At 34.6% G+C, this 25981-nt stretch overlaps 1 protein-coding gene across 2 annotated transcripts in view; it reads right to left on the reverse strand.

Moving 5' to 3' along the window:
• Positions 1-25981, reverse strand: part of LOC139961509 (uncharacterized) — a 59433-nt gene that overhangs the window by 19933 nt on the left and 13519 nt on the right. Inside the window, exons 3-4 of one of the 2 annotated variants that reach the window (XR_011790904.1) lie at positions 24101-24249; positions 1892-7375 (exon numbers count right to left, since the gene is read on the reverse strand). Coding sequence is in view for 1 of the 2 variants with exons in the window: in XM_071960723.1 (XP_071816824.1) it covers positions 24101-24249 (149 nt within the window). In the remaining variant the exon portion in view is untranslated. Of the gene's footprint in view, positions 1-1891; positions 7376-24100; positions 24250-25981 lie in introns of those variants that run through there. The other variant, XM_071960723.1, reaches the window with a different exon arrangement.

A 25981-nucleotide genomic window follows, 5' to 3' on the forward strand; every position in this document is an offset into this window, starting at 1 on the left:
TATATATATATATATATATATATATATATATATATATATATATACATATGCTACTAGTTGGTATTATCCTGTGTCCTTAAATATGACGAAAGAACAAACGATATCGGAATGTTTAAATGGTTACTCAACCACTCGATTTTAAAATTTGCAATCACGAAACTGAGCTACCTATGACTTTTAATTGTTTTATGATAAAAATTTACACTTGAAAGAGGATTCAAAGTTATATGTATCAAATATCTTTGGCTAAACGGATTCGTCGCTCGGTTATATTTTCATACGTGTCTATAGTACCCAGGACTTTTTTTGTAAGATATTGCTTCGTGAAAGAACCCAGTCCTAGTTTTATAAAATAAATAATATATGAAATTTAAATGACTATATTAGTAATAAGGTGTCAAATAATCAGAAACAGATCAAAGACACGCAAATTGGAAACTAAAAGATGATAATTTCGGGATGGGAGGAGAGGGGATGTAAACAAAGTAAAACTTTAAATGAAATAATTGCTTTTGTTGCAGTAGAAATGTATTATTTCAGGGATATTTGTTCAATTATGACTGAAGGAAAATATGCATATTATAGTACCATCCCGACATAATTTTGCAATGAAAATAAATCAGCAGTTAAATAGTGTATCGTTCGATTTTGACTATAACCACTATATACCCATACTATACATTCTCACACTATGTAATCACACAACACAATAACACTACACAATCACATATTATGTAATCACACACTATACTCACACAATATAACCACACTACATAATCGTACACTATGTTACCGCACTGTAAAATCCCACTACATATCCACACTGTAATTAATCACATACTACTGTCTGTGACCACACAAATCAAGCACACTACATAATCACACACTATATAATCACTATACTGCATTTTGTCACCTTTATCTCATTAACTGTATAAAAAACAAAACAAAAAACAATAGAAAAGACAATGGGTGGCATTGTTCTGAGAGTTTTTATTTCGCAGCATTGGAAATTTATCAAAATCAAATCACAGGTCGATGTGATCCACGGGATCATCTTTGATTTTTGAACAAATTTACAACCACAAATTTGATCCATAACTGTTTTCATATTCAACTGAGATCTCTGATGGTATGAAATTGTCCATGCAGATTCGATCCAGATGAAAAGAAAAGTAAGCCCCCTCCCCCCCCCCCTTGGATTCCGTTCAGTGTCTGAAGTAATGTCAGACTTTAGAGTAACTCCTTCCATACAACATCTTCAATATTGTTGTACAATGTGAATCACGAAATTACACTGCAGAATATGAAACATTACTCAATGAAATATGGAAAAACATAAATAACTATCTCTTCAGTTTTTTAAGTTTTAAATTTACCACAAGACTGCGGTACTGTTCAACCAAGCTTTTCTTATATCAATAGCGCCACATATTAATTGTTTTGTTATCCTTTGTGCAAAATTCTTATTTTACCTGGTATTTCGTATAATTGAGATCCAGCGAAATGTGGTATGGTATTAATATTGAAAACGATATATAATAAAAAAAATACCCTACAGTATAAATTACGACCAAATTCAATAATCAAATATTAATAGCCATTCAAATACTTCCGCGCAATTAAAGCGTTATGTGCTACATTATGTGTACCCGATATGGAAACAACTAAACTGCACCATTTCCCCCCACCCCCTCCCCACCCCGAGACTAGAGCATTTCATATTAATTTGCTATGACGACATGGCGTAACGTTTTCATCGCGAATATTTGTCTTCTCGATACCAGCAAACTATGCATAGGATTATGTATACGAGGAGTTACAAACTGTTATAAGTTGTGACGTCAGAGGGCTTGCTCTGGCAATAGAAGTCTGAGAATGACACGGTACGTGCTAGATAGAGGACACTGGTTCGAAGTTCGAACCCATTTGGAGGTCTTTGGTTCGAACCTTTTCAAGTAAATTATGTTTTTATGTTTTATAGCTCAAAATATTGTCATTAAGTCTTCTCTTAATATTCGTTTGTTTCTTCCATTCCCTACTTATCTTCGATACCCATGCAAGTAATATTTTCTCGTACTTTTACGTTCAAATTGAAATCAACAAGTGAAAGTACGTGGAACTCGTAGAATTAATAAATTTTTAAAATGAAGATGTTTAGGTTAGGAGTGTTAAAGGCTAACGGTAAAACTTATTTCCGTGTCGGTCATTGTAACAAGACCAATAAAACTATAACTAAAAAAAAAAAAAAAAAAAAAATTGTATTTTGTGGTCAATTGTATTCCGTTTGTCTTAGTACCACCATTTCCTATTATGTATAAGTAAAGTGCTTCTGGTGAGGCACAATAAATCCCCCTCATTTTAGGCATTGTTTAAATTTGTGTCAAATGCCATATAGTCGAAGAACAGCAGAAAACATTACCACATTTAAAGTACGTCTAGTTGTCAATAGACGAATTAGGCCTACATGGCGAGATATAACGGCGTCATTTCGAATTTCTAATTGTTTCCGCTTTCGTTAAGTAGAAAATGTTTGTTAAAAAATCATAAGTTACAGACCTTCTAAAAATCTATGGAGGTGACTATCAGTATAGGAAGAGGCGTAGTCGGCGTCGAAACTACAACTTTTAAATCCCTTCTATGTTTTCCTAGACACACTTGGTCTTTTTCACATGGTGGTCGAATGTATGTGGTAATCTTAATTGCCTTCAAAGTTGGTGCCACTAGGGATGGTATTCCAAGTATCGTGTCTGTACGTGGTGTCTTTAAGATGGTGTCCTTATTTTGGGGGTTATTCCCATTGTGTTCCATCGTATAGGTGGTAATTCTAATTGCATCCATACACGCGGTGTCGCTAAGCATTCTTTTGCCATGTCTACTTTAAATGGTGTCCTTCAGAATGGTGTCCTTAGTTGGTGTCCCTACTTGGGTATATCCGGATGGTGTTCCAATGTAGGTGTTAATTCTAATAGTCTCCACGGCTAACAAGCTGTCTCTATATATGAATGGTGCTAACATGTGTGTTGTTACGTGGTGTCTGTAAGAAGTCCTTACATGGTGCCCCTATATGGTGCCCCTTACATGGTGCCCCTATAAGTGCATCTATCAGACGTGTAGTAAGTACATACTGGTACTCATATTAGTTACCTATACTCGTACTCAATAATTTGTACTCGTCGGTCGTACTCGGGTATTTGCATAAGTAGTAAAATATTTACATATATATATAGGCCTCTCATAGTCCAATGATCGTGGTTGGGTTTATTCCTCCGTGTGGTAGGGTGAGGTAGGGTGAGGTAGGGTGAGGTTTGGTGGTTGTGAGTAGACTGTACGCCATGTACAGTGTGATGGATGTGTTAGTTTTCTAGTATATGTAACTCCATGATCCTCATTTACGTAGAGAAGAATGGTTGCATGGGCACTTTTTGTACTAGTAGTAATAACTACATGATTTCTCATTCGTGACAATAAGTTCCTGTAACCAGAAGAGTACATTCAATTACAAACACAAACACACATAATGTCATTTATGTTTCATCTTTCCGGACAGATTTTTGCTTTATAGACCCCCAAACTGGTATTGAACATTGTTCAGGCATCGGTCACGAATACAAAAGGTCATTCGTGGTTTCACCTTTTCGGACAACGTGTTTTAAGACACCAAAGTGGTATCAAACATTGTTTTCTAGTTTAAAGTGCAGAGTGTCGGAAGTCCTAATCTCTGCTCAGACACCACAATTCAAGTGCGACTGCATGAATCCATAGAAACTCCTTTTCTCCACAAGTTTTCATAATCACTTTCATCATGAAGGGGGAAACAACTGACCTGTGCCATAGGGTCGACAGATTCGTAAACTATGGTCAACATGTTTTTATACAAAGTAAGAACGCAAAAAAAAAATCTACATTTACAAAAAACTATTGCACAGGCTACACATCCATTGTAATTTCCTCATGAAGCGGTATAGGTCTATAGTCCTATAGCTATATAGCTTGCTTTCTGGGTGATGTGTTATTAACCTCATTGCCTAATGCATTGCTTAACTTGGATGCGCTCACCCAGCCGGAGACATAGTGAAGAGCAGGGCTTCCCTAACTGGGGTGCGTGAGTCCATCCCAGGGGGTTCGTGAGATGTTACTGAAAGTCAAATCTAGAGAACTTTTTGTTGAACTAAAATCTGATACATCATATAATTTAGTAATGTACAAAAGTCGTACCTATCGACAAACTCGTTTCGCGTTCCATAAGCATATGTTACCATAGTAATACCGTACTGTGCATGTGATAAATAACTGAATTATGAAACAGACATAGGCTGTTATGCATATTATAGTATAATAATGAATCAGATCGTTTCTCGGCGAAAAGTTGAGGGTTCGTGGACAACTCTGACATCCACAGGGGGTTCGTGGGGGGGGGGGTGGATAAAGTTAGGGAAACCCTGGTGTAAAGTTTTACCTTTTGAATGTCCCTGTTTTGCAGGGGTTTTTATTCTTTCATTAAAGGGTATAGCTGATTATAAAGTGTCCTTACATAACATGATACATATACATGAATATTCAAATATATGTCATGTGATATTTGCTTTAAAGACGATGGGCGACTCCTGCTAGAATACAAATCCTCCTTAAATACAGAAAATAAATCAATACATTTTCAAAGACATATATCTTTATGAAAACTTAAAAGAGGCGTGTAATGCATCGGCTCTATGAATATGCAGTCTATTAAAGCAAACTGCAGGCTGTACCTTATAGCCACATTTATTCATAAATGTGAAAGAATAAATCCGACCAAACCTGCATTTCCATCAACAAAAGAAACGCACTTCCTTCGCAAACATCCTTGAGAAAGAATAGTTAGGGAGCCGCCATGCACATTTCCCAGTGTGGATATTAACATGCGAGCGTGTAGTGGATAATTGGGGTGCACATTGCCGAATCTTCGAATTTTTAAAGGATTTGGAATAAATCTGATAAACAAACTAGTGACGTCGATATCCTGTCTCGGATTGTGCTTGCATAAGCTCACGTTCTCTATCACACTATGGAATTTTGGCAACAGTCTTGTTCAGTAACTGTTTTTATTTTCAGATACGCAATAAGCACTATAGACCGCCCTCCACCTCAACCAAGATCGTGTACAGAATAAGATTCCCTTTTCGACGGGATTCGTGATACCTCCACTTGACCTTTCACCGTCATGGCCATTCGGTTGTAGTCACAATGCCAGGGGGAGGGGGAGGGACTGGGGTTGAGATTGAACCCAAGCGGTCTATGTGCCGGCTCTATATTGAATGAAATTATGTTAGAACGTATGACGGTTTGAATTGTTGGTAATGTTGAATATAAAATAGATTCATTCGAAAGAAAGAAGGTATAAACATTAAAATAAATTTTCGTAATTTTTATGTCATAAATGTTGAAGATTAAAAGTACAATGGCCCGTAAGAGGAACTCCTATTTTACAAGTTATTTATCATATTCTTTTGGCTTTCTAATATAAAACTCAGCAATAGCTTTACATGTCATAGATATCCAGTGACAGGAAATGTTAAACGACTAATAATATTGGATTGTACTTTTAACAATTGCTAAATTGCAACTTGTTGAAACTAATAATTTCCTGATGGTGCACACAGAATTACATTGTGTTTCTCTACTTCATTTTCTCATGCATGATGCACTATTAATGTTTTCGACTCATTCGGAAAGGGGCGCCAGTATATTCGTTTTGGTGTATGTTAGTACCATACGTCAGTGAGTTCAAAGGGTCTTCTATAATACGTTTAATCCTTTCTATCTAGGGCACAAGGGCCAACGACCAATATGCCAATGGTATAATGACTGTCTTTGTCCATTAGGCTGCTAGCAAGGTTCTTCGTCCAATTGATTCGAATTTAAGTTTATGGTTTGGGCTAGCAACGTCGTCTCACTGGCAAGCAAATACTTTAACACAAACTATATTGTTACGCGTTGAATGACATTCCTAAAATAGCAAAAAAACACCAACACTATTGATCAATTGGCAACTAATACACTATTTTCTTAGCTAGCTATTTGAACTTGGAGAGATGATTTAGGCTGACGTGATGGGTGTGGGTTAATGCTATGATAGTTTATAGGCTATGTGGTTTAGACTGCTAGGATGAGTGCCATGTAGTCCTGGCTTACTGTAGTAGGCTACCTATCAGTACTGGGAGAGGTGATTTTGGTTGCCAGGATGGGTGTCATGTAGTCCTGTGTTAATGGGATATGCATCAGTACTGGGAGAGGTGATTTAGGCTGACATACTGGGTGTGAGTTAATGCTATGATAGTATAGGCTATGTATCAGTACTAGGAGAGGTGATTTATTCTGTTAGGATGGGTGTTAGTCCTGTTATAGTAGGCTACCTATCAGTACTGGGAGATATGCTGTAGTCTGACATGATGGGTGGTGTCTGTTAATCCCGTTCTATAGAAGGCTAACTATCAGTTGGTGATTTAGGCTGCCGGAATGGGTGTCAGTTAGTCCTATAATACTGGGATACCTTTTAGCAATGGAAGAGACGGTTTATTATTTCAAGGGACATATTTAATTTCCTGTGTAGGCTATGTAGGATGGAATAAAAACCAATGATGCTTCAAAAGCCAAAAAATCATTCAAACTTTAAATTGAGCTGACTTTCTATTGTTTTTGTTGATTAATTCGATCAATATGTTTACATCTAATGATCTAGACAAAGATCGAATTGAAAATTCATCTTTATTAGCCGATTAACGGATCGCAATGAACAATTGCCGCTAATTGCTTAAAGTTTAATAGTAACAATGATATTGCCACGAGTCATATGTTATTTCTCAGAGGTTTAACCACTACATTTTTGAATGGATTTGCAAATTTTTCGAAGCATGTAATATTTGCATTGGATCGATCTACCTTCAAAAAAATCTGTCTTGTTGTGAAGACTGACTGCTCCTTATACGTTACTTATTAAATATATATATATAACAATATATATATAGCGAATATGAGTAGCAATTGAGATGTTAGCCTTGTTAAATCAGCCGTTGTTAATTCAGGTCAAATTATCTTAAGTTGTTGCTTACATGGTTCAAGACTAAACAAAAATGTCTGAATTCGTTTAAAGTACCTTTTTCAAATCGAACCACGGCCTTGGATACGTTTTCAGCGTGACCTCTGATCTTTTGTTCATCTTCTGAAGATGACGTAGAAGGTTATAGACCGTTAATTACACATCAAAACGGCCGTTTCTAACCGTAAGGTCTTTTTTTTAAAACACGGGAGAGCGGTAGCTGCAGCTCTCGGGGATATCCTCTGTCCAAGGTTGATTGTCGCTGATGTCTGTCTCTCTGTATGTCTATTCGTCACTCTGATTGAAGAAAGAAGCCAATATATACGTTGTCATCTTTAATCAAACTTAATTGGCGACAATGAGCAGTTTTTATCTGGTCTAAACTTTCATCAAATTTGATAGAGGTTAGGCTCTACCGTGACAGAAATTGAATTATAAATGTTCAATAACTTTATCAAGAGAAAAACAAAATTAAATGATCAAACAGGATTACCATATCCTGGAAGAATTATCGAATTTTAATTAGAAAACAGAATCTTTTTTCTTCAAGAGAGAAAGAAAAGAAGAAGAAGGGAAAGAGAGATAGGGAGAGAGAGAGAGAAGCTAATAAAATATTAAAAGAAAAATAAGTTGCTATGCTTATGCGGTGAATAAACTTGCCTCCTTCCTCTCATATTGTTTTTTTGGTAATAGTAACATGTTTTTCCTCGAGTGCCAAAATATTAATTTAATTTTTAAACCGTAAAATGTCATCTTTCCCAGACAGAAGGATTCAAATTGTCCCGATGAAGTGAATTATAAAGGAATAAACTTCTACCAAAATTTGAAAGTAATAAAATTAGGAACGATTGCTCGGGGTGCTTCCAGTACTTTGTGCAATTAAGATAACTAAAGGCACAATATGAAAAATTCTTAAATTAAGATAACAAGTTTTTTTTTTGGGGGGGGGGGGGTGGGGCTTTATTAATAAAATGGTCAGTTGAGTGAGAAGAAGAAAATAAAGAGAACAGCGGACAGCTCTAATGTGTGAGTGTGTTTTAAGGAGGTACCATTGCGGTAATTATACCTCCTCAAAATACCATTTCGTTGGATAATAACAAGGTCTTTATTGAAACTGTGTACGGTACTTGTGATTTGTTCTTATTTTTTTGTTTATACCATTTAGTCTCAACTATTAACAGATCAACGATTTTTATCTGGACTTCATGGAAATAGTTTTTGACCATATATGGCTCCATTTCGTAGCATTTTTCTAGATAAATCCGAAATAGACCATTTGAAAAAAAAACAATATTCAAATGGGGGCAAAACTTTTGAGCTTTTATTATATCAGTTTTTTAATTACAAGAAGATTTGAATTTTAACACTTAAAATTAATAAAAGTTTGTTTATTACGAGTAAAAGATGGAGAAAAACCTGATCTTTGTTTGCTTATAGGTGTTCTTAGGTCATTTTAGGTCATTTTGCTTCAAAAAAGCTTCAAAGAAAGTTGAGTACGCATTCAATTCCTAGGAAAGAATATATCCATTGCCAACAATATTCACTCATTTCGGTTATTCCTTTGACAGTTATGAAAGACTAAACTGTTTGACTTTTTTGTAGTTAGGAAAAGTGGTATACTCTGGATGGTGACACTGGGGGAATAGTGATACTGGGAAACAATAATTACGTTACTGGGAGAAAGTGAATATGGAAAGTACAATTGGTAAATGGAATACGTGAGGAAAGTAATAACTGGTGAAAATGATACTGGGAAGAAGGTTATTATGGGAAACAATTGTTTACGTTACTGGTGGTTAGTGATAATGGAAAAGTACTATTGGTGAAAGGGATACCTGAGGAAAGTAATACCGATGAAAATGATACTGACTTGGGGAAAAAGTGATTATGTGAAACAAATGTACACGTTACTGGGTGAAAGTGATAATGGCATGTACTACTAAAGGGGGGGGGGGGATATAAAAATACACTGGTGAACTGGTACACTGGTGAAAATGATAGTTGGGACAACTGAACCTAGGAAAGTAACACTTGGGGAATACCTACTTTGGGGGAATGCGATTTTTTTTATTGCAGCTAAAGTGATACTGGGGGCAAAAGTGCGGCGGAAATGTATTAATAAATTATTCTGCTTAAAAAAAAAAGGCAATGTCATATCCACTTCCCCATAACTACATCTCAAACTATCCATAATGTCACTTGCAACATAACAGGAAGTTTCGTAAAATATAAATAAAAAGAGAAAAAAACAAGTAGAAAAGGGTACTAAATATTCTTTGCGATCCTTCGTGATCGTCGTTTGGCGTGACTGGTTCACTCGAAGGATAAATCATGATATTAACTATATGTTCCCTATAAAGCTGTCACAAGTTATACATAGTTAGACAACAATCAAAGAAAAGTCTCTCGCAAATCGTAAAAAAAAACACTAAAGGTTAATATTTGTTTCCTACTAGGTGAGAGGCCATTTCCGAAAGAACAAGCTCTACCAGTTTAACAAAAAAAAAAAAAAAAAATAAAGATTTAAAGAGAAAAGAAATGTGTCAAACTTCTTTCATTAAGATGAAGAGCTAAATTTATGATCGGATTATGGTGTTGCCAGGACGGTTTACTATTGATTTGTAACGTCGTTAGATTTTACCGACTAATACAACACACATCGTTTTAACCTAAGCCATGATACTGCCGCAAACTTGCCAAGTTGCCATTTTCCTAAGGGACGGGTTAGTTTACATCTTTCCGATACAACCGTCAGAAATGTCTAATAGATTTGATGCGTAAAATTGGTACTTCAAATAATCAGAGGTGACTATGCGATAACTTTAAAATGCGGAAGGTTCTTCTTTCTAACAGCTTCGTTGTTTTCTCTTGCGAACTTGGTTTATAAAGTCATGGATCAGTTCATAGAAGGTTAATATGATAATATCCTGTACCAACGGTGCCTTTCCTATGGTATGTCGTGTCATTTAGACGGAACAATTCAACTTAAAACTTACCATTACCTTATAAAAAAAATTTTCCGTCAACAAATAACTGATTACTGATACTGATACTGATACTAGTATACTATAACACTAATACTAGCACTAACGCTAATACTAATGCTAACAGTAACACTAATACTAATACTAACATTAATACTAATGCTAACAATAACACTAATACTAACACTAATACTAACACTAATGCTAACGCTAATACTAATACTTACACTAATACTTACACTAATAATAATATTAACTCTAATACTAACACTTACGCTAATACTAATGCTAACACTAATAATAACACTTACGTTTAATGCTTATACTAGTACTAATATTAATACTAACCATATCACATCATATCATTTAATGTCACTTTATATCACTTTATTTTATTTTATAATACCTTCAATCACCTTCAATGATAAGTAACTTTCAAATATAATTAGTTACTTAGTACACAAAAATTGCACCACGAACGATGAAGGCCATCAATTCAAACAGATTAAGAAATGAAATATGAAAAATGCAAACTAAACCTAACAATTTATTAAACACAATAAATTGTATGTGTTTGGACTTAACTCGAGAATTAAATAGTTATGGGCAGGCTGGTAGTAACTATTCGGTGATTTCTATGTCACCATGAGAGTTCTAGTTTAGTTATGTCGACTCGATTATTAGTCAGTCATATGAAACTCATATTAACATTTCTTAAGCCAAATGCACGTGAAACTGACGTATTCGCTTAATTAGATGTATAATTGCATACTGCCATCACAAAGGCCTCGTCACTTCGAGTTAATTTTGACTGGCAGACGTCACAAGTCCACAGATGATATTAAAATCATCTGCGATGACGCAATAAATTTCCTCCATTTGAACTTTCAAACAAAATGTGCGCTGCCTTAATACAATTTGTTACATTTGAATACTTTATTGGAGAACAATATTAGAGTAATCTACTTAGTGATATTACATGGTGTTAATAAATACCTAATAACTGTCCATAAGTGGTAAATTTAGCGTGATTTTCGGGGCAAAACCCCTTTTTCTTTTACAATTTGATCTTTTCAAAGCTCAAAGGCCTTTTTATAATTTTAACGTACAAGCAACTGGAGGTGGTTGTTGCTGCATTCTGAGCACAGAAATATAGCTCAACGTTATTCTTGCAGATATATATATATAACTGATCAGTACTGTGTGTATGTTTACATTATAGCGTTGTCTTCAACAGAAAAGGTATATTATATATATATATATTATATATATATTATACATATATATATTTTTTATTTTTTTATTTTTTATTGTCATCTTTAATGAGGGTAGTCCTGCTCAGTGCAGAAGCACTGCTTTCCCAGAGGAGCCCTCAATAATATAATTAACCCGCTTACATAATCTCAATCATATCAAAGTTATATTTGGTAAAGACTTCTGTCTTTCTCTAAGTCTGTGTGACTGTGTGTCTGTCAATGTGTCTCTGAATAATTGCTTTATTGTTTTATTTTGTTTCTTTGAAAACAGAATAGATCATCGATAATAATCTTATATCTTCTAGAGCCACCTGATTTCTTATTACAAGTTAAAGGTTTTTTTTCTTATTCCATTTGACAGTTTAAGTTTTAAGTACCCATACGATTACTTTCTATCGCCGCTTGAATAGCTATTATTCCATCGGAGTGTATTATGACTTCCTTGTAATAATATCACTAGACTAATAAAATCACTATTAACGATTTCGTTACAAAGGTGTTAAAACGCCATTGCATATTATTTATGTTTCCGTGGGAAACGTTATGCCCAAGCTAACTGAGACAATAGGACCGACAATACATAGTAAATCGTATCTACGGAACACTAAATAGGACTTAACATGAGACAATGGCTTTACTGAACAAATATATTCTATGCAGTTATGCAAAAAAAAAAAAAAAATCAATCCCAACATCTTCTTCTTTTCAACCTGAGATTTTTTCCAATTATACGACTAGTTTGAATCATAAAAATCTTAGTCAGAAAGTTTTGTACCGAAATAATGATTTTCTAAATTGAAAAGATTCCAAATTTCAGTTGAAATGTTGAATTGGAAGCCACCCGACGTAAAAGTTGTAATCCATAAGCCCTTGCGGGCTTCTCCCACATTCGTGGTAGCTATAGCGTCGTAAAAAATAACTGCCTGATTATTATAACTATTATTATGTTCTTGACAAATTAAGTTTCCAATATAGTTTTGTGTTTTGTTTGATATCAGTTTGCTTTTCATTGGTTTGGAATTAAAGTTTATCATTTGTTGCTTTCAACGTTAATCATATCAAACGTTGTTGCCAGTATTTTCCTGAAGGTTTTCAGAAAATTATCTCAGATAATGAAAACATTCATTACATGATTTTCGTAATACCCCCAAAAAACATGGTTGAAAAGGATGTGTAAGTTATTTGTGCAAAGGTGACCACTTTTTCTTTTTATCCTAATGGCTACAGTACAATAGTATTACTAAAATAATAGTACCATATTACTAGGCCTACTGTTATCTTACAGGTTATACCAACAAGAACAATTAAGTCATATTACAGTAATCCATTACATTGGTCATATGCCTGTAGCTAGAGGGCTCCTCTGGAAAGCAGTGCTTCTGCACTGAACAGGACTACCCTCATTAAAGATGACAATCATAAAAAATAAATAAAAAAATACTGCATTATTCCAACAGTAATAATTCATACGTGATATCATCTTTATACTTGTCCAAGTCTTCAAAGTGATATCATTTCCATACGATATCATCTTAAGATTTGATTAAGTCTTCAATGTCGGACAAACATGAAGAAACATCAGAAACATGATATCTCCAGAACAGAATGTTTTTTGCAATTATATGGGTTAATATTTCTGTTTATAGTCTTGATTTTCCAATCCCATTTTTAATCCCATTCTTTAGAATATTCTCGTTATACCCATTTTTAAATTATTTGTTGTTGTTGATAATTTCATATTCTACCACATTTACTATACCTTTCATCAATACAGGAACGATTTAAAAATATGCTATAAATGCTTTAATATTACGAATAGACAATATTTTCAGAAACATATATATGCACTGAATATAACAGGATGATTCTCTCGAATTTTCACCTTGATCATTTTGGTGACATTCCAGATGCGGATTTTGTGTCCTGTGGGAAGGGGCATAATGGGAGCAGGGACCCATATGGCCATTTGAGCAGTTTTTGTATATATTAAGGATGTTTATTTGCAAAATGATGTGATATTGTGCAACTTTTGAGATTTTGGTTCCTTCCCAAATTTTGGGAAACTCTATAAATTAATATTGCGGTCACCTTAAAAATGATCACCACACCCAGTTTGAATATCAGGGTTTTAAATTGCTCTCAATTTATACTGAATAACTATACTTATCGTATATTTTGGTTATCCTTGGAGTTATCCGCGTCGTTGGCATGTACGTGTAGATGTAGGCCTAATGTTAATGTTTTTCAACTGAATCAACGCATCATGCGTGTTAGGATACTTATGTAAATCTATACTGACCATTATAGGCTATACGTATAGCCTATACATATGGTCTACGTTTTCTTCTTTTTTTTTCTTTTAAAAGAGTAAATATACGCGGGACAATGACCGATAAGTGCTATTTTGAAGTTTTCTTAATCGATTGGTTTAAAAAAAGAGTCCTATCAAGGTTGTTTGAAGTAGATTTTCAATACTGATCGAACAGGTAAGCGACTTGTCCTATACTATTTCCTGTTGCGTGATATACAGAGCTTTATGAGCTTCCTGAAACCCGTATCAAGAGAAAGCAAAATGCTATATCTTTAAACAGGTGGGCCGAACAACTTCCTAAAGACGTCATATTTTTTTTTTTTTTTTTGCGCTATGAAATATATCGAGTTACTAAATATTTCAATTTTTTAAATGGTTCTGGGTCAGAAACATATCATGTATATATGTGTATATATGTCACTGGTAAGCACTAACCAGTGGGTCATCACTTGTAAAGTGGCATCTTGTTTTGACTAGACCAATTAAGTCTCCCTTCACGCTAATATTTGGACACAAAGCATATGAATGATTAGTTTGCTACTTTATTGTGTCAAACCACAAACTAAAATACCTCGAAAAAAGTACCTTATTTGGTAAAATATCAAGATTATATACCTCGAAAAGTCCCTTAATTGATAAAATATCAAGATTATAAAAATTGATGCTGCCTATCAACTGTTCATTGATTCATTCATTGATGCATTGGTTGATTGATTCATTGATTCATTCATTCATTCATTCATTCATCCATCCATCCATCCATTCATTCATTTACGGAAATAAGTTCAAAGCAATTGTTACTTGAGCGAAAAACGAGTGAATCATTGTATTTTCCGCTACGCTTGTATAGGTATATTAATAAAGATTATACTAGATTGACTTGAGCAAGTCTACGATGACGTCATCGAACAATAATGCAAGTACATTAATACTGTATAGAAAATGCTGCAAAGAAAAAACTAATTCTTTCGTATAAAGAAGACATTATTTACCTCACGTTATTCAACGAAATGCCAAACAAGGACTAATTAAAACGACAATTATTTTTCATCCATGAAAATACTAATTATAGTAATTGTTATGATATACTATAGGCAGAAGGCTTGAGCAAGTATGCCAAAACAAACGTCACAGAGCCACTTGTGCTTAGACTTATAATGTTTCTCCCTGTTAATAACTTTTTCTTTGAAAGAGGTAGTATTTTGCAAAAGGTGTCCCAAACAGGATGATAATTTAAGTATAAGCTTATACTGACGGTGACGTCAGAAATGATGTATTGTTTCCGTTGCGAAATTTTTGAAAGAAAACAATGGAAACTATAATAGATTTAAGCACTCTATATAATTAGCTTTATAGGTACCATGCCAGAATTGTGTGTCAATGGGGTAGTTTTTTCCTTAGCTATCTGTTTATTTATTTGTTGGTTTGTATATGCATATTACTAGTAGATCCCATTATCATTTTATATGCTTACAAAACCTAGCTACTGATGGTCTTAACAAACTCAGTTGATTTGAATGCATTTTGAAGGCATTTTGGAAGATCGCTTGTGAAGTGCATGGGGCGATTCCGCGACGAATGTAAACACACAAAGCTGGAATAAACATTAACCATTTCTCCTCTTCTACATGCTCAAAATATTAACGGTCCATTGTATGGAAATATCTTAAGCGACATGACAGTCCAACCACAGTCCAACCACAACCATATATGACATGCCAACTGAAATTTCGACCTTGGAAAATGGAGAAAATAAATGTGTTAGTCTATTTGTTTGGTATGTTAATTTTATGAAATCATCATATCAACGAAATGGCAGTCACGTGGTATAACTCTTAAGTCCAAACGGAACAACATTTTCTATAGTAGCGTGGAAAGTTGTAAATGATGTATATGATGGATAGGCCTACTTCTATATCATATTAGATAAAGCTAATGATTTGGGCCTCCATTAAACTGCCGAACGCAAATGTTTGAATTTCATCTGTACCCCCCCCCCCACCTACCCTCCCCCGACCCCATCTCTATAAAGGAAAGAGAAACACCTCTATTACACGTAACACTTGCCGAGTGTATCGGAAGGAATATTAACTCTACTGTAAGTGTCACACTAGGGAAACAACTGGTAGCACTAAGGACAATAATGCTATATGATATCAGCGTTTAATGATACCGTATAACGTGACCAACCTCTCAAAGTGTAACAATTCATTAGAAATACCATAACACTAGCAAAGTGTTACAACAAGAGCATTCAACCCTTATAGTGTTAGACTTACGTATAACACCTTACAACACTTATTAAGTTCATGGTCGTTTATCATAACCTGACCCTTTAAATATTTGACAAAAGCATTCGACCGCCAAAGTGTTAGAATGTGTAATATAGTATGAGAACATGTACAATACATGTCAACACTTATCAACTATATGGTAATGTTATAAATAACCTAACACTTTAAATGTACAATAAGAGCATTAAACCCTAATTTTTTTTTTAACGTTTGATGTATGTGTAACGATTGCTTTGGTGTTAAATTTTAACATTTAAGTTTAAAGAGTTTGCTCATTCTTATAAAGTCATCAATTTAGATTACCTCATAGTGCAAGGTATATTGAATCTTCAAATTGCCGTCTTGCATAAAAAGCCAACACTTAGAAAAGTATTGTACAAAGATAATGAAATTGCGATGCTTTCCATCAGTTCAATCAGAACATAAGGTTATACTATTATTCACTTAAACAAAAATATGCCAATCTGTTTTGATAGGATCAAATTTGTTACCTCTGTTTCACGATGAAAGCTTTCTATTGTACCCTATACGTTTTATGATTTTCTCCTCTTCTTATTCTCCTTCATCTTTTATTTTATATTATATTTCATTTTTTTTTTCTTTAAAAGATCTAAAACCTAAGAACAATTCACTGTCAAAAGAAAAAATCCTTGGCTGAACCTCCCCTACATTTCCGGTTTTGTAAATTATGTCGCCGAAATTGGTAAAAAAAATATAACGGTAAGTTTAAAACAAAATTAAATAAAAGCAAGGTTTATAAATCAAAAAAAAAAAAAGGAAGAAGAAGAAGAAAAAAGAAAAGAATAAAAGTGGCTACATTAAGTGTCTCTTTCTTTGTTGACCACAGATGGAGTCGATATTAAAGGTTTTTCCGTTTCTCTTCTTCGTCTCACTCAAAACCACTTTTGGCGCCCGTTACTTCTCCTCCATCCCAAATAGTCCGCCTAGTTTATTCCAAAGGAATTGAAAAAGGCCTAGATAGAAAGATAGATAGATATATATATATATCTATAAAAAAGAAAGGCCTACTATTTAAACAAGCAAGGTTGTTGTTAAGGGATACACGAGAACAGCAGAAGCTCTCGCTACGACGAAGCGACCGTCTGCAGCAAACGGGTAAAAGCCACGTCGGTTTCAACGCTTAGAAAATTTCTCCCCACCCCGATCGATAAGGCATAATGGCTGCCATAAAAAACGACAAATTGAATTAACGAAACAACAATTTCATTATTTCCGAATGAACTGGTTTAAATCTGCCGTTTCCAATTTCTGGGGAAGCCTCGATTATTGGGAATTAGAGACAGGCTTGCTCTACGTCTCTGGAACCAGAGAGAATAATTCACGGTGGAACAATTAGATTTAGAATCCTATTTTCTCTTCTCTTATCTCTCAAACTCTCTTTTTTTTTTGTATACTGTCAGATGAAATTTTAGATTTTTTCTTTTCTTAAGATTCCGCGCGATCTGTTTTATGGGCGGGGAAAAGGAGGAAAACATACACAGTAAACATGGTTTGGAGAGTTTTCAACGGGCGCTGAACCCCTCACGATTTCGCTACAGAGAAATAATTGTGAACCAATTTAAAAATCATTAAATTCTTTTACTATATCTCAATATGTGTGAAGGTATGGTGGTCTTCAGGTATGCGCTATACCTTTTGCAAATATTTAAAATTGTTTTGTTGGACGTGACCCTCTTTTTTTTAAATTTATTTTCATTGGTTACAGAGTAGTGACGTGTTATAGACAGAATATAGTTAGCACTATACAAACTGGAACGCTGTGAAAAAGGAGGCCAGGGAGGGCTCTTTTGCGACAGGTCCTTCTTAACAGCCAAAATATAAAATTGACTTAAATAAGACTATATGCAATCATAATCCACGAGCCCCGAGGGTGTTAAGCTTTAATTTGATATTGGCTGACATCAGCCAAATAATACACCACCACTTCACCATCGTGTTTCTAATTCTTCAATGAGTATCATGTTGCATGGGAACCGATGTAGACATATTAATAGGCATATGTGGAAAGCAAAATTTGTTAAAAAGTTGTTTAAACAAAATTCAGAGTATATTTTGAAAGGGGACTCATGTTTAATATTGAAAAGATACATGTATGAAAATATTTATCGGTTCGACTCCTCTCCTTTTTATTAACTCATTAATTCCTCCATGGAGCTATTATTAAAGAAATAGATGGAGCTATTATTAACGAAATAGCTCCATGATTCCTCAGATTACTCGTAATTTTGCTCATTCGATTTGGAAAAGCACACCATGACGTCATGAAAACGCTTCGCTTTAAGTTCAGTTTTGCTTCAATTTTTTTTTAACAATAATATTTAACGAAAACCAAAGTATCAGTTGTGGGATTAACCTGTTAACGAGGAGATCACTCCGAGAAAAAAGAAACAAACATAGGAAGAAACGATATCCTCTCTCATCCACAACAAATATAGAATAGAAATAATACAGACTTTTGATAAAACAAAATCACTTGAAATGCCCCGGAAAGCAACCGAAAAGGCTTGTTTTTCTTCAAAAAGTCGTAAATGTTAAAATGGATAATGTCTTATTATTATTGTGGGTTTTGATTTTTTTTGTGGGGAAAATCGCTCACAATGTTGAACAGGAGTGCGTTTATTTTATGGTTCATTTATTTCATGCAGGGCGCCCTCTATTTTAGAAATCTCAGTTTGGGTCTTGTCGTCTAATGGGATAAATAAAGTAAAGTGGTTATGAGCTGAGGGATCTTCTAAGTAATTAAGACTGAGTGTAAGGTATAAGGCATTCACGTGATAGGGGGCTTACCAAATTTTAAGGATAATTCAAGTTACCTTAGAAGAAATTTCTCCGATTGGTGTCATATAGTTAATATACCCACCCTGGTATTTAAATTGAGGGTCACGACTCTTTTTAGGGTCGCCAAAAAGTATTGAAGTGTCGCGAAGAAAATGGGAAAAAAAAGGAAGAAGAAAGAACTTTCCTATAATAAGAAGAAAAAATCTAGAACATAAATTATTTTAAGAGTTGAAAATAACACCATCTTTCGAATAAACACTCATTTAAATTCATATAGAGCTTTCTAACATGTTATCTGACAATGTTAAAGATACAAGACACTGAACGTCGCCTTCCAACTACATTTCTACGTTGCATAATTTGTTACAATCGGGTTGTATCATATCCAGCCGTTAAAGAGAAAGGTTAAGGAAAACGCCCCCCCCCCCCCCAAAAAAAAAAAAAAAGTCGCGAAAAAAAAAAGCTATAAAGTTAGGCCTAAACTTCATAAATTTGCTGATATGTGACAATGCTTGCTTGCTGGGGCTACTAAACAAACTTGTCTTTATCAGTTTAACAGTAATAACGCGCTACTCAAATCAAACGATGGTTTGAGACACACAGCCTGATCGTTTGGCTAAATTTCGTGGAATGCATTATTTTCCAATACAATGTCATAATACAAAATTGATACTTCCCAACGTAAGATAAGGTATATATATATATATATATATATATATATATATATATATATATATATATATATATATATATTTATATATATATATATATATATATATATATATATATATATATATATATATATATATATATATATATATATATATATATATATATATATATATATAAATGCTTTAACTCTTTTCTCTGTTTATGGCAATGTACTTCTGCCGGGTCAGTCGTATGTAAACTAAATTTGTATACACACATACATAATTTATTCCTGCCAAGACTAATCCTTGTTTTTCAACATTAACTATAATGTTATTCATTCGTTTGCTCATGTCGTCTGTTTCTTTGCATAGCATGTCTGTGATTCTAATCTTAACATACGATTCCAGTCCTCCCATCCATCTTAAAATTAATGTTCCGCTGTTTCTACGTACCCGTCATCCGCGGCGTCGAAATGTATGAAAAGTTGCTTTGCGTCCGCTATATAGGTAGAAACATGATGACGAGGGGGGCACACTCATTCATTACCGCACAAACAACCTGACAAATTGGAAACAATGCTTCTTCAGGTTCATTCTTGCTTCTGTTATACAACAGTTTTTTTTCCCCCTTCTTCTTCTTCTTCTTTATTTTTTTTTTTAAATATACACCACAGAGAACGAAATGTAACAGACGAGACTGCAGGGCAGTTTGAACGCAACCATTCATGGGCAGCCAACCGTGCCAGAATTCGTCACCCTTCTTCTGATAAATGGTATAATCAAGAGTAAAGTTAAACAAGTTTACGGTTTGGTTGGACACCTTCCTAACGAAGTGCCACCCTTGTTTGGAAGTCGCTCAAGGTTGTTTTTGTCATAGTATTTATAATGCACCCCCACAGAACACCTCAAAGAATGTATTTAATGACACCGGTTTATCATGTGCCTGTCAACCGGTAATGCTGCCCCCACTCGGTACCTGTGACTAATTCTGTCAAAGTTCACGCATCCGAGTGTTTCTGTTAGTCTAAACGGATAACTGAGGCGTAACCTAAGGTTTTATATAACACCACGAGAAAGGGATGATGACTTCGTAACAGTGGGAAACTTTGTTTTTGGTTTCTGTCAGGGGAATTACAGACATACTACACACACACACACACACATACGCACACATGTAGCCTACCATGTGAATTCGGCGAAAGGTGAAATGTCTTGAATGCGCTGAGACAATTTTTATTTTGAAACATGATCTTATCGTATGAAGCAGAAAAACAGAAAAATGAAATGGGTTAAATTGTGAATAAAATATAAATGTTGTACAATACTCGAGAGATAGGCCTATATATATATTCATACCCACAAAGCTAACTTGAGAATGAACACTAAACATATGTAAAAGGATAAAACATCAGGAGTGGACTTGGTCAAGTTTAGCTCAACGCTCTCTATTATTAAGATAAGGTCCGTTTCCTTTATCCATGCATATTTAAATATATGGACTAAAATTTAGTTTGCTGACCATAGGGCCGTTTTCTTTACTGAACTAAAATATTGTTCAGGGATGAAAAAATAATAAAATGGCAACCCACTCCTCCTGTTAGCTATAAAGGAAGTTGTATATATGACTATAACTGTTTTCGATTAATTAGAATTGATATTAACAACGATTGAAAGCAATATTTTGATATTGATGAATTTTCCGATGCTATTTGATCATGAAATCACGTATAACAATATAAAATTATAGCTCGACCTGAACGCGAGTTTGAGTTCAAACAGTCGAAGATCTTCTAATCTAATCTTCGCTTAGCGTTGTGCTTATTACTGGTGCGAGTGACGCAGTCTTGCGAATCCAATTAAATCCGACAATAACTTATAACTTACCTTCATTTGGTGAAGAACAATTGAAGTCTATAAGGTTGATTAATATTCAGTGGAGGTTTGTAAAACAATTTGATCATACTGAAAACTTAATTGTTTTTAATTACCACGTTCTTAATTAACTTGTTTGTTTATTTATTTAAAAACAATTATTGCTGTCTCTTTTTTTGAAAACACTGAAATATGGATGGAGGGCAATTTTAATTCTGACTCCGTTTATCATATTCATGCATAATTCAAACCCGATTTATACAATGAATGCAGTCACCATTTTATTATAGCCCAAGCTCTTGTATAGGATATTAAACATGCTCACCATATAACGATTAACAGAGTAACATAACCCCGCACAGAGTGTGTCTCTGACTAGGATATGCATTTATTGAGTTGCCTTTACCCTCTTGTAATTCTCAGTTCACGATACCACAAACTTGTAAGTAAAATCGATACATCTTTTGGTAATGCTAATACCCTTCCATACCTACTCGAGCAACATCAAATTTCACACTATACCGATTTCAACAGCTGTTTCACATTGCCTTGCCAATCCAATGACTTTGAAATCTCAAGTTGTCTGGTTTACAGGCATTCCCGAAGCCATTTTCTAAACCATCGTTTTGAATTTCTCCGTTTGTGCCCAACTGGCTAGCGACCAAATTGTTTTTGAGGGGAACTGTCGGTAATTACATCCTCTCATCGGCCTATAGGCAAACTAACTAGCGGTGAGTTTTATAGCCTATCAGCAGGCTTTCCAAAAAAGAAAAAGAAAAAAAAAGGGAAGAAGAAATTCTCTATACGACAGGGGTCATTGTGTAATACTAACACACAAAATAAGTCAGAAATACATAGGTATAGGCCCGAGAGCGCCAACTTTATATATCAACTAAAGATTGCCCTCTATCCCGAAGGGAATAAAATATAAAAAAAGAAAATTGCGCTCAGCACCAGCCTGAACTGGTGACTCAACCCGTGTAAACTGCTAACAGCGAAAAAAAGTCAGTTTTGAAGTAAACATGAAGATAGAAATCATAATATTCATATTATGCTTTTTACAGCTAGTTATACACTGCGTATATAGGAAACACGACCACGCAATGCTCTCGTCCTCCTATATATAGGGTCAAACCATTCTTCTTGAAGATTTGGTCCCCTGAAGCTACGCAGGTGTTGGCGACTGGCAGACGCCAAGGCAACAACAGGGTCACTTGCGGTATGTAAGACGGGATTTTCGTGCCGTAGTATGGTTTAAGCGTAGAGGAATATTTCCTCTCACCGGATGAGCATTGGCATATTGTTATGTTATTATTGCACTGATCTTGCGCTCAAATATTTCGTTTTACTCTTTAATGCGCTGCAATCGTGAGAAAAAAAACATGTTGTTCCTAGGACTATATGACTACCGCACAGGTACTTATCAAAGAGGTAGGTTTCCGGAGAAATGTCAGATTAGGCCGGTTGTTACCTGGATGAATGGGCAAATATCGCGAAATAGAGGAAACACTAGACAATTTATAATAGGGGTTTTATCTTTCGACTAGATTCCACAGACCTCGACCAAGTATCGGATTCCCAAGCTTTTCGGGAAAAGAGGTTCTTGTTTTAATCGCGTGACAAGATTGGGTTTAGGATACCCGCCGTATAGGCCTATATATATATAGTGCTCAGCGTAGATATAACCACAAAGTCTGATATGGCATTGGCTATTATATGCTACAAGTTGGAGGTATAGCCTGTACAGCCACGATAATTCAACGATAACTTCGGTCCCCCAAAATGTTAGTTAGGACTAACGCAATGGCACATTCTGAGAGCATGTCCACGTCCTACCTGCCGACTCAAATCTGTGTCTGGATGGATTAATTTTTATATGATATATAGCCTAATATTGGTATTTATCCTTTAAGTGGGAAAAAGGTTAATGTTGACATGTTGAATTAATCAACTCCTTATAGATGATTACCGTAAATCTATACTTATAGAAGGCCAGACCTATATGACTCTTTCAACATCAGAGAGTCATTCATGAATTTGGACTATAGCTGGACTATCTAGAACACCAACTATTTAAGTCATCTGTCCAGAATGATCTCATCCATGAATTTTCTTCCTTGTCGCCTATATGAAGTTGAAAGAATCGGGAGGGGGCTGGGGGTGGGATGAGTGGTTAGAATATCGGGGGGCTGTGTGGTTAGAATTTCCAAAACAATATTATTAACACTGATAAATTAGATCTGGACGAAGGAACCAAAGTTATTTTTAATTCAACTTTTATTTTAAAGGAACATTCTTAAGTCCAGACATTTAGAAGATGAATATCTCTGATAACATAAATGGCTGTAGAGACATCACCCTGGGTTCATGTTTAAAACCCTTCACATGCCGAATGTATCATATGTGGACACTGAAAACCATGTTTTTTAGAAAATCATTACTCGAGATAGGAATACACTAGAGAGCTTCCCATAGCTTTATTTTGCACAGAAGACAGCCTGCATCAATAAACAACCTTTTCTTTTGTCTTCAAAGACATCACCCTGGGTTCAATTTTTGTCTTTAATTGTAAGACTATGAAGTGGCAACACTAAAATCATACTGTCATAGTAAACTTGATATACAGTGGTTAGATCCTTTGCGGCTACAATTATTATACTATGTTCACATCTTATTTTTTTTCCCCTTGTGCACCAAACAAGAGTTGAGATGGTCAATGGGTATCTCTGTAGTCGGTGCGAAACTTGATTTTTCTCAGTAGAGTTTTTATATTTATATTTTAATATATAAAAATATCTGAAAATATATCTGATGAAGGTTGGGAAATTCACTAAAAAAAATGTCCGTCCTTACTTGGAAAAGTCTCGGTTTTGGATTTCAAACGATCTCTTTCGTTTTCCCTCTTTTTCTCCCTGCTGCTGTTGTTGATCATGATGAAATGGTTCTTGCTCGCCCTCGTCCGTATAGTTACCTCAGAACCGTCGAAAGACCTCTGAATATTTCTAAATAAAAGAGAAAAATAATTCACAATTTCATCATATCTTTGTAATTGCATCGGAATGTTACAATAGAGCAGCGGACAGTCTTAACGTTAAAACATAAAATGGGCAGGTTTTTTTCAGTTTATACTTTGTGTGACGGAGGCATATTAAACTGACTAGATTCTTACATGTTAATTTACATTCCTCTATATTCAACTGAGAACACATTATCAACTTGTAAATATCATTCAACCATATACACATGTATATATGGCCTTCGATCATTATACCATACATGATCAACTTAATTCAACTATATAGAATACAGCCTATACTTTACGTCCTCGTGAAATTGTTTTCATTTCAAAATTGTGATGCTTTAGATATCTGTTATCTCGTCGTAACGTTCCATTCCATTTACCTTTAACGTACGGATGGCAGACGATAAGACTATACAACGCGTTATGAAAGATGAAACTGCGTACTATTGCAACCAGCAGCTTTTTTTGTTGTTGTTGATTAGGCCAACCATTTTGTTTGTACCAAATCTATCGAGAGTATAAATCAAAATAACATTGCAATTGATCAAACTAAGTCAACCACCAGATGGTTTAATCAAATGAAGGTTAACGAGCGAGTAATTTCCAGTCGATTCTCAGCATTTCTTAGTGTCTCAGCCATTTGCTGTGTATTTCTTTAAATATATATGTATTTATCAGCTATATATTATTTATATTTCGTACTTCACATTATTTGAAATGAAAGTTGATATTTTTTTGGATATTGAACAATAATGAACTGCTTTGCAATAGGATTATATAGCATCGAATATCATTGAAATGTAATTTTAACAGGTAAAGTGTTTGTTTTGTTTTTTCGGAAGGGGGTGGGAGATGAATTTTAACAGTTACCGTATAGTTTGTAGAATTGGCTCTTCAAGAAAATAGTGATACAGCTAATGTGGTCTACGTACCCTACATTCCCCTACCTTCCACTATGTAACTTATGCAACAGGTGCGACCTGCTCATGCAGTTACAGACATAAAGACTTCTTCACTTTCAAAGAGATACTCGCACGCGAATTTACAGAGAGATCAACAAGTAAGCTTTTGTACAAATATCAACATAAAACAAATTTGAGATATGTGTTTGTTTAGTTCACAAAGTGCCGTCGCTCCAGGTGTTATTATAATCTCTATTTAATTCGTGGATCCGAAGAGGGCAAAATAGATTCGATTTAACTCAGGTAACAGGGACTGTCGGTGAAAATCAAAGGTCATATACAGTTGATAAAGTAATCCGATACGGCGATGATCACTATTTTAAGGTGACGTCATACATATGTAACGATTTTTGTAGTAAGATTAGCATATTCAAAATAATAGAATGTGATAAGGAAGATTATATAGTGATTATTAAGAATTGATAATATATATATAGATATATATATACACACACACACACATATATATATATATATATATATATAGATATATATATATATATATAGCAGTCACAATTAATGACTTGGTATACGCATAATAATACAGAACTGATGAAATAATCAATGAGTTATGGTATAACATATGCATCTAGCTTCAATATTGATTGCAGCGAAACATTATAAAATAATACGACACATTATATAATCGTACACAACGAATGGTAGATCATTAAGATAGAACATAATTATGTAGCTAACATAACACTTTCTACATGACAGTATGATCCATGACTTGGGATAAGCGATACA

Source organism: Apostichopus japonicus, chromosome 3 (genome assembly GCF_037975245.1).
Source record: "Apostichopus japonicus isolate 1M-3 chromosome 3, ASM3797524v1, whole genome shotgun sequence".
NCBI classification, from domain to species: Eukaryota; Metazoa; Echinodermata; class Holothuroidea; order Aspidochirotida; family Stichopodidae; genus Apostichopus; species Apostichopus japonicus.